Below are 11253 nucleotides of genomic sequence, written 5' to 3' on the forward strand. Positions count from 1 at the left end.
GAAATGGAGTTGAAAAGAAATGATGAAACTTGGATTTATTTAAGATCCTGTTATTGTGTGTTCTGAAAGTCCTTTGCAATCAAAACACTCAGACTAATGAAACCGCATAATATTTTCAAAGAATGCAGTGAAATATGCAAAACAAAGTAGGTGCTTTAAAAGAATGGTTGCTGAAGACATCATTATTGAAGGATTCTTGTGTGATAGCACTTCATTCAACAGCACTTACAGTCATTGACATATTTTTGGGTTGTTGTAACACAAAGGAAGAAGATCCCAGGGATGGCAATTTGCGGATGATAGATCAGTTTCTAGCAACCATTAAAAATAACATTAAACATTTAAGCGTGAATGAAAAAGAAATACTCATCGATCTAATATATTCTCAAAAATCTAAATTCCAGTCATCCTTATCAAGACCTCATTTTTGGCTCTCCATAAAATGTGAAAACTCTTCACTTAGTGAAAATCAAGGAATTTTTTATTAAATTTTTAACAACCTATTTGTGTGAAAAGATATTCATATATGTCACAGCAATTAGGACTCGCTACCGATCTCGGAATGACATAAAATTTTGCAGTAACGTAATTGAAGCTTACTTCAAATAAGAATTTGTAAATATCTCACTAAAATTGTGTAATAAACTTGAAATTTAAATTTTTTTTAATAATTAATCTTGAACTTTATATGAAATACTTGCATTTAATATTGATACATCAAGAGTTCTCTGTTTGTTATTACCTTCGCCAACTTCTTTGCGGCGAAGGTTATATTTTGATAGGTGTACGTGTGTATGTCTGTGTTCGTGGTTGTGATTTGCATAATTCGAAAACTGTTTGACCGAATCTCATAAAATGTTGTGGGATGATTGCCATGATCGAAGGACATTTTGATGATATTTAGGGAGCGATTGAGTCAAAAGTCAAGGTCGATGTCACGAAATGGTAAAAAACGAATCACGAAGCTCAAAAACTTTTTGACTTTATCTCATAAAATTTGGTGGGACGACTGGCCATGATCCAAGAACAATTCACGTAGATTTTGGAGTGATTGGGTTCAAAGGTCATGGTGAAAGTCTCAAAAAGGTAAATGTCTTTTTTCTACATCGTGGTCAATTTTTATCAGATTTTCGTAAAACTAGTGCCAAAATGTGCAGATCTCTATTGCCTATCTTGTGATATACAACATGATATAGTGATGCCATTACCCTTGTTTGTGTATTTATTTGTTTGTATGTCTGTCTGTGTGTTTGTGCTTCGCATAACTCAAAAACTATGTAACTGAATCTCATGAAATTTGGTGTAATGCTTGGTCATGATCCAAGGAGAATTCGATTATATTTAGGGAGTGATTGGGTTAAAAGATAATGCAAAGGTAACAAAAAGGTGAAAAACATCTTTTTGCCATATCGTGGCCAACTTTTATCTGATTTGCATGAAACTAGTGGCAAATATGCTCAGTTCAATTGCCTATCTTATGATTGTTTTGGGATCAAATACCCACATCATCATCAGGGTTTTTCGTGACAAAAGTTGCGGTGGTGAAGGTATAGGGTCTACCCAGTGCCCGTTCTAGTTATATAAGTATATTTACCTTCTTTCTTTAAAAACTCTTGCTGGTGTTCCGCCAAATTTAGAATTATGCATTTAGGGATCCATGAAGTTGGGAAGGTTGGTGACCGCTGATTTGGAGAATTTGACAGGGTGTGTATTCGATGATGATTTTGAGCGTGAAATCTACTGATTCTAAAATGCTACCACGTATGAATAAAATCCTGAATAACGGGGCTTTTATACGCTACCAATGACCCTTGGTCACCCAATTGACTGCAATGGACCTCTGTACCTGACGGTGTTAATGTTTGGTTCGGAAACGTAGGCTTGAAGAAAACAGAAATGAGAATGTTGAGGTCGATTATGGGAACATCACTGATTGATAGACTGAAAAATGATGAAATAAGAAGAATGGCAGGAATAGTTAGGATCACGAAGATGACAAGAGTATCACGACTGAGATGGTGTGGGCATGTTTTGAGAATGGACTATGGAGAAGGAGTGAGGAAGGCTTTGTAGGAACCTGTTAGGGCGGTGTTGTGGTTGGGGATCGAGTGAGAGGCAAAGAATTATGCTGAGATCACATATTCATGTATCTTGCTCCTGTTTGCTCCCGTAAGCCAAAATTGCCTCTTTTTTGCTCTGTCGAGGAGAGTAGGCCTATATGCCGTATGAGGTAGACGTACGTCTGCCGGGAACCATTGCAACGCCCGTCTTTTGTAAGTACGTTTGTGTTTATGTTTAACATCCGCATGTTCCTGTTAGCAGCCGGTTTGACTTGTGAATAGGTACGTCAATATACGGTCGAACTTTGGGGCCAACCCGTCATACCCAACATAGTTAAACATACAGCATGTGATGTTTTTAGTTGTAATAGTAATAGAAACTAATTCTAATTTCCTTTTAAATAAATATCTGGTCTCAACATACAAGCTGAAATGGTTACTATAAACAATTTTGGCTAAATAATTCTCAGTTGTATATTTCTTTAATTTTTAGATATAACTAAAGCAAAATCTTCTAAAACTTCATGTTATACGGCAAAGAATAAAGAATAAAACTCTCTCTCTCTCTCTCTCTCTCTCTCTCTCTCTCTCTCTCTCTCTCTCTCTCTCTCTCTCTCAGTAGTAAAATTAACCTTGGAGAAAAATAACCTAGATATAATCTTTCTATACTGGCAAAGACTTTATTCTTTCTGATTATCTGTCAAAGAACTTAATCTCTTCCCACCAGCGTGTCAAACCATTAAATGCTTATAGTGAGGTGGAGGAAAAGGGTTGAACTACTGGATAATAATCAGTCTACTGTATACTGTTAATGGCTTTAAGGTTTTCTGTTTATTTTGTCAAAGAATTGAAGAATTTCGTAGGATCTTTTGATGACCGCCTTGATGGGCATTAGAGCCAATCTGAATGAAATAATATCTTTTAATTTAATAGGAGACGACGACTATTGACAAAAGGCCGATATTTGGCCCAACCTTCGTTTTAATTTGAACGAACTCTTGTGTATTGACTATTTCCGGAAATATACTCGAGATATTCATTTCATAAGTTTTTTATTGTTGTTTGCATTATTTATTTACTTCCTTTAATTATTTGTATTTTTTTTTTATTCTGGCATTTCAAGTATCATTACCTCTAAAATGACATTGACTAGTTTTTGTAATATATTTGACATGTTTAATTTCGTGTGGTGTTATTATTACTTTCATAGTGTATGTGATTTAATGATACATACAGTAGCACAAACAACAGTGGCAGAAGAGAATTCGTTATGGGAAAATACACAGCATTGTGACGAAAGTATACAACATACAAAAATAGATGCATATTACTGAACTAGTTAATTAAATAATCTTGCGGACCTTGGTCCGAAGTTTTCAATATTTTCCGCTCTGATGTCGATCAGAAATGTTGGAGCCCCTAGGCTTATAGCGTCGTGCTTTTCCAACTAGGGTTGTAGCTTAACAAGTAATAATAATAATAATAATAATAATAATAATAATAATAATAAAAGGAAAGAAGATATACAGCATATGCATGTGAGAGTGTTTGTGTTCATGAATATTTGGACGGTCTTTTATACATTTATTCATCTGCAATTTTTTTCCGAAATACGATTGTTATTTTCTCATGTATTAGGGAGCAACTTAGGAAAGTGTTGGCATATTTCCGTGTATTCCTTGAGCTTCTTTGCTAATTTTCCGGTTAAGGGTGAAGTGATCTGCGGAGTATATAAGGTGCTTGGTCGCTGAGGAAGCCACTCACAGCCCTGGCAGCATCTCGAACAGACAAGTGATCTGTCGTTCGTGCAACTGCTACGTGTTCTACCGATTCATCGTATCTCTTCATCAAGGTAAGGAGAGAGCGTGAAATGGAGTATAGGGTAAAAAGAGGCTAAAATTTGTTAAGTTCTTCAGTCTATCTTTTATCTCTATTTCTCCACCTTTTTAACATAATTCTGCTTTGTTCAACATATTTCATAATAAAAAAAACACTATTCAGTGTTTATATATATACATATATATAGACGTATATATATATAATATATATATATATATATATATATATATATATATATATATATATATATATATATATATATATATATTTATATGTATATCATTTATATATTTATATTTAACATAAATATATATATTATATATATATATATATATATATATATATATATGTGTGTATATATATATATATATATATATATATATATATATATATATATATATATATGGGTGTGTTTGTGTGTATTTGTGTTTGTATATATATATATATGTATATATATATATATATATATATATATATATATATATATATATATATATATATATATATATATATATGTGTGTGTGTGTGTGTGTGTGTGTGTGTATACATTGTTTGTTATTTTTTTCTGTTTCCAAAGAATTCCTATCAAATTTATCTTTGCTTATCTGTTGTGCAATGTATAACATCAATGTTTCAGTGCTTTGGTTGTTCAATATAAAAAAAGGTGATTTATCTTTAGAACCCTAAACTTGAGGCTTTGAATTCAATTGATAATCCACGTAAGACTTCCATGGCGTACACAGAGGCGCTGCATTCTCAGAAGTATTTCCTCATAACTTTGATGATCCTTAGAATTACTCGCACATGAAATCTTAGATTATTTTCCTGATAGCCAAATGATTTTCAAGTTTACAAGCAAGTCATGGAGTAATGAAATGTACATATCTTTTTGCTTACTTTCTTACAATCTTTGACCGCTGTAGTCCAAGCATGATTCTAATATTCGATGTTCATCGTTCATTGTAATTTTGAAATAGTTGACTATTTTAAAGGGTTGTGGTAATTGGGAACGTTCCTGTTGGGCCATGTATTGGACGACAGTTTGAGACCCGCTTGAGTGTGGTAGTTTCTTGTGTGTGCAGCATCACAATCTTTTTGAGTAAGGTGTGGGGGTATTGTGATCGGGTTGGGTGACCCGACTGGTCTACCTCTTGAGTCTTCAACAGCCATTGCCTGGCCCTCCTGGTCTTAGGTTGATGAAGAGGGTTTTATGTGTTGATCATTATATGTATACACTGTATGCCCAGTCTCTAGGACATTGTCCTGTCCCTTGCCCATCTCATTCATGCTCAACCTTTAAACCATTAAAAAGCGAAAATACTTTCTTAAGAGTCCCATATTGTTCATACTGAACTCCCAAGTATTGTTAATTTTATTTTGGTTGTGCGCTTTTCATCTTCAGAGTAGTCGTAGCTAAAAATATTCAATCTTCACTTATATAAATTGTGATCAGGAAAGAGCCAAATATATTTTGAATTTTTATTTTCTTGCAAATAGAAAGCTATTACTGCCTAATATATCTGAAAGGAATGTTTTCTTGTGAAAGGGTTAAAATCTTGAAGCTCGTCTGCTACAATAGTGTCGCGAAGAAGTCTCAGAATCTGTATAAAAATGAAAAATTGTATTTTCTTCCATTTATTACTGGTTGTACAAATTTGAAATATTCACAAGTAGAAAGAAAAGCCTTGAATTGCCATCTTTGATGACTTTTGAGACTGCTCGATTGATTACACCTGAGTTTGGAACATTTTACGTTAGGGTAAACGTCTTTTACTGGGGGGTGGGGCGGTGATGCTGACCACAAGGCAGTAAATTGATGTACAACATTATTTAAACGTAGATACAGCAGTTAGATATCATTATCTAAACCAACTTATAGACGTATTGTCTTACATTCCACACATTTTTCTTTTTGGATAATGAATATATTTAATTACAAACTATGGTCATCCGAAAATGTTATATGCAACGCCTAATATGTAATTTTTACATATCCAAATTTGAAAATTATCTTTGACTCTTTCTCATTCTTTTTTTTTTTTTTTTTGCTAATACTAATTTTTATCAAATTTTATCCTGGTTTTTTTTCTGTTTTATTGCAGATGGGATACTGGGAGGATCCTACTAACATGGCCAGTAGCGGTATGCCCTCAACAAACCCCTACGGCAACTATACCGTAGTTGACACGGTTCCCCATGACCTCCTTTATATGGTTGATACCCACTGGTACCAGTTTCCTCCTATGAACCCTCTTTGGTATAATCTGATCGCATTTTGGATGGTCGTCATGGGCTCCCTTGCCATTGGTGGTAACTTCGTTGTCATCTGGGTCTTCATGTGCACCAAGTCTCTCCGATCTCCTGCTAATATGTACGTCGTGAATTTGGCTCTATCTGACTTTGGAATGATGTTTTGCATGTGCCCACCAATTCTAGTCAACTGCTATTACCAGACGTGGGCTTTCAGCGATGTCGCCTGCCACATATATGGAATGTTGGGTTCAGTCTTCGGAACTGCCTCTATTTGGTCGATGGTCTTTATCACTTTGGATCGTTACAATGTCATCGTCAAGGGCCTTTCAGGACAGCCCTTGACTGTCAATGGCGCTTTACTACGAATTTTCATTGTATGGGCACAAACACTATTCTGGGGTGTTCTTCCTCTCTTTGGCTTTTGCAGGTATGTTCCTGAAGGCAACATGACCGCCTGCGGTACTGATTACCTCTCTGAAGATATTTATAGTCAAGTATACCTGTATCTTTATGCCGCAGATTGCTACATCCTTCCTCTATTCTTGATTATCTTTTGCTATACATTCATCATGAAAGCTGTTTTCAACCATGAAAAACAAATGCGGGAACAAGCTAAAAAAATGGGTGTAAAGTCCCTGAGAAATGACCCAGAAGCTAAAAAGACTTCAAGCGAATGCCGTCTTGCTAAGGTTGCCCTAACGACTGTGTCCCTATGGTTTATTGCGTGGACTCCTTACTTTGTCATCAATATGGCAGGTCTTCTATACAAGCCTATGGTCACTCCTCTGTTTTCCATTTGGGGTTCAGTCTTTGCTAAGGCCAATGCAGTGTACAACCCTATTGTTTATGCTATCAGTCATCCCAAATACAGAGCCGCTATGGAAAAGAAGATTCCATGCCTCTCATGCACTACTGAAAGAGATGAGGATGCCAGCAACGCCTCTGATGCCACGACAGTTGCATCTACCAATGAAAAGGAATAGAAATCTCCAGGAAATGCGCCATTAAGAAGCATTGAACTGCTTTATATATGATAAGACGACGAAAAACAACTCATTGTCCCATTTCCGAAGCCAAAACGATGGCAACGATCGATTTAGATATCCAGATTTTATTGTTTTTCTTTTCATGAATACCTTAATAAATCCTTTGCATTAAGAAAGAATCAAAACATCTGTTTGATTTTCCTTATCTGACTTTTGATGTTTACTCAAACTTGAGAGTAAAATATTTCATATAATAAGAATACAAGATGACTCATATACTAATTTACTCGGAAAAAAAGTATAATGAAAACCGTAGAAATATTATGTCATTTGTTCAGACTATTCCAGTTATTCTTATGTATATTATGCTAATTGTCTACCTGTATGCAATAATCAACTTTTCTCTTTGATATTCGGAAAGATTTTTTAAAAGAAATTGAAACTACAACCACATATATATATATATATATATATATATATATATATATATATATATATATATATACATATATATATACTGTGCATATGAATATATATGTAAACAGAACCTTGCATCAACAATGTAAGGACCCTGTCTAGGGAAGAAGACCTTGCTGTGTTACTAAGAAATTGATTAGAATAAATTTGCATATAATATAATTTGGTGAAATTAGAAGATCTGAGGCATCCTATATAGATTTAAAAAAAGGGCCATATATTTAGCTTTAAAGAATATGAAATGAACAAAGATATATTGGATTTTCTTGATATAAAATATCTTGCAGGAAAAGGAAATCTTTTATATTAGTTATCGAATAGCAGGATTGAATATCAAACTAGATCAGAAGTATTATATGAGGATCATTCCAACTTATGCACCAACAACATCCCGTATAGAGGAAAAAATGAAAACCTTTTTTGAAGATTTGGAGAAATCTTTGAAACAACATGTCTCAATTTAAAGTTGGTTAATAGAAGAGAGGAGTATTACCAGTAGGCACAAGAAATGACAGATGAGACATCCTTGTAGAATTTGCTGAAAGAAACAATCTAAAAATCATGAACACTTTATTTTTATGAAAGAAGCAACATAAAAAAAATTTGCACGTAGACCCCCAAATGGAGAAATAGAAAAGAAATAGATTTTACTTTCAGTGAAAAATTTAGGCTTTTTTAAAGATTTTACAGTGTTAAACGAGTTAAAATTAAGCTGCACAAAGTTCAGAGAAGTAATATTCTATTTCTCTAAATCTAAGGAAAGAAAGAGAAAAACTTATTTCAGAAAAGAAAATAAACACTATTGTAGGAAGAAAAAATCTGATGATTTTAGTTAAGTAATATAAAATAGGCTCTCTCAGATACATGATTCAATAGAAGAAAGTGAATACAAAATGGGCATTGATATAAAAAAAAAAATATTGGGATCAGCGGAAGAGATAGATGAAAAAGTTCCCCCCCCCCAAAAAAAAAGAGATCAAGGAAAACTATTAAAAACACCAAAAACTTAATAAAGAAAACATTGGTAATGGGGTTAAAGTCCAAGAGAGATGAAATAGAATTATCAGAACTATCAAAAACGACGTTCTGACTCAAATACGAAGACTTTCGTAAACACAGTCAGATCAAAGTTACGGAAACACCAGGGAAAGGAAAAAGCATCATAATAATGGAAAGAAGACTTGGAACAGGGTGCCTACAGTTATTTGCTTTAAATGATGATGGAGGGGTAAAGATTGCAGAGGATTTTTATACAATGTTATAAATTAATGATATGATAAATTAATGATATGAGAAATAATTTTGCCAATAAAAATTACGGAATGTCTGAGTAAAGAAAGCATTAGAAGTTATGAAAAGAGGCAAAGCAGTAGAATATGATCTAATAATTGATTTAATAATAGACTGTGGAGGTTTCATCAAAGTGAATCTGTATACTCTACAGCTCTGAAAAGTTTTGTCACTATGCTAATTCACAAAAAAAGAGGTACAGAAGACCTGAAAAAATTATATCCAAGTAATATATAAAATATTCAAAGATCATATTAGGCTAAATAGAATGACATCTAGAATTTAGTGAATCAAGAAAGCAGGCACGATTTCGAAGAGGGTATTCAGCAACTGAACATATCCATGTAATTAGCCAGGTAATGAAAAAATCTACAAAGTATGACAAACCACTACAGGGAGAACCCATCTCTCCTGAATTATTCAGTGTGCCAAGAAGTAGTTTTTAAGACTTTAGATGGGAAATATGTAGTAATTAAAATTAGGGGTTATATCTTAACAACATAAGATTTGCAAATGACATAGTTCTGTTTGGTGAATCATGGGAGGAATTTCAAAATATGATAGATTTGAAAAGAGAAAGCAAAAATATTGGTCTGGATATTAATATGAATAAAACTAAACTAATGTTCAATGAAAATGTATGGAGACAACAAATAAGGGTTAAGGGCGAGCCTCTAAGATTTTTGATGAATGTATATACTTCGGACAGACAGGGAGTGTTACCTCAGGACATAGGACTGAAATTAAAAGAAGGCTAAGGATGGGGTGGAAAGTTTTTGGCAAACAAAATGAGATTAAGAAAAGTAAAATGTCACTTTCTCTAGAAATAATATTTTTTCAATCAGATAGTCCTACTAGCATTAATATATGTACCAGGAACTTGTAGTCTTCCTAAAGCCTTAGAACTTAAGCTAGTTACAACCCAAAGAGCAATAGGAAATAAAACCAGTAAACATGATTTGAGAGCAAAATAAAGTAAAGAATATTCTAACAACATGTAAGAAAAAATATATGGTCATGGCCAGGATATATTAAAATGACAGATAATAGGGACACAGAATAGCAGAATGGGTCACTAGAGATTGCAAATAAAGCAGTAGAAGAAAGAAAAGACGAGGGACTGACGAACTAAATTAAATAGGAGACGACAACTCTTGACAAAAGGCCGATATTTGACCCAACCTTCGTTTTAATTTAAACGAACTCTTGTGTATTGACTATTTCCGGAAATATACTCGAGAGATGAATTTCATTAGTTTTTATTATTACTTCCATTATTTATTTACTTCTTTTAATTATTTGTATTTTTTTTTATTCGGGCATTTCAAGTATCATTATCTGCATTATGATATTGACTAGTTTTTGTAATATATTTGACATGTTTAATTTCGTGTGGTGTTATTATTACTTTCATAATGTATGTGATTTAATAATATATGCAGTAGCACAAACAACAGTGGCAGAAGACAAGTCGTTATGGGAAAATACACAACATTGTGACAAAAGTATTCAACATACAAAATTAGATGCATGTTACTGAACTATTAATTAAATAATCTTGCGGCCCTTGGTCCGACTTTTTCCATATTTTCCGCTCGTATGTCGATCAGAAATGTTGCCAGATGCAAGGTCTATAGACCTTGGCCAGATGTACCCAGTGGAACTCCATAATTAAAGATTGACCCACCATAAACCTACCATGTTTATGTCTTACCTACAAGCTACCGTCAGCAGGCCGCCAAACCCACCAAACCTGTACTCTCGCTCAAGTACGGGCTTGAGCCCTGACGTTGATTTGCATCCAATCGTTTTTTCAAAAAAAAAAAAAAAAAAAAATAAATAAATAAATAAATAAAAGACGTAGGTCTACACGCCAGAAGTGCCAAGCCTGAAAGTTTGATGTGTTTGATTGCCAACTACCATTGAATTCTCTTACGGGAGAAAACGGAAGCGAGATACGGGAATGTGGGATCCCAGCATTAGGTAGAAAGTTAAGTTGAAGGATAGTAGAAGGAGAAAAAGTTTGGCGGAAGAGGATAACTTTGATAGAAGGCATTCGGAGGACACATCAGGTAACCGACCCCTAATATAGGGAAAGAAGATATACAGCATATGTATGTGAGTGTGTATGTGTGCATGAATATTTGGACGGTCTTTCGTACATTTACTCGTCTGCAATTTTTGTTCCTAAATACGATTGTTATTTTCTCATGTATCAGAGAGCTACTTAGGAAAGTCTTGGCATATTTCCGTGTATTCCTTGAGCTTCTTTGCTAATTTTCCGGTTAAGGGTGAAGTGATCTGCGGAGTATATAAGGTGCTTGGTCGCTGAGGAAGCCACTCACAGC

The 11253-nt window shown here is 34.1% G+C and overlaps 1 protein-coding gene across 1 annotated transcript; it reads left to right on the plus strand.

The window, feature by feature from the left end:
* The first annotated feature begins 3818 nt into the window (after positions 1 to 3818).
* Positions 3819 to 7262, plus strand: LOC137638454 (rhodopsin-like). The gene is made up of 2 exons (XM_068370525.1): positions 3819 to 3912; positions 6002 to 7262. Exon 2 carries the CDS (start codon positions 6002 to 6004, stop codon positions 7133 to 7135), a length of 1134 nt encoding a protein of 377 aa, XP_068226626.1. The 5' UTR covers positions 3819 to 3912; the 3' UTR covers positions 7136 to 7262.
* Positions 7263 to 11253: the final 3991 nt, after the last annotated feature.

Source organism: Palaemon carinicauda, chromosome 3, assembly GCF_036898095.1.
Source record: "Palaemon carinicauda isolate YSFRI2023 chromosome 3, ASM3689809v2, whole genome shotgun sequence".
Taxonomy (NCBI): Eukaryota; Metazoa; Arthropoda; class Malacostraca; order Decapoda; family Palaemonidae; genus Palaemon; species Palaemon carinicauda.

Coding starts and splice junctions, on each gene's coding strand:
- LOC137638454 (XM_068370525.1), top strand. CDS start 6,002: ATGGGATACTGGGAGGATCCTACTAACATGGCCAGTAGCGGTATGCCC.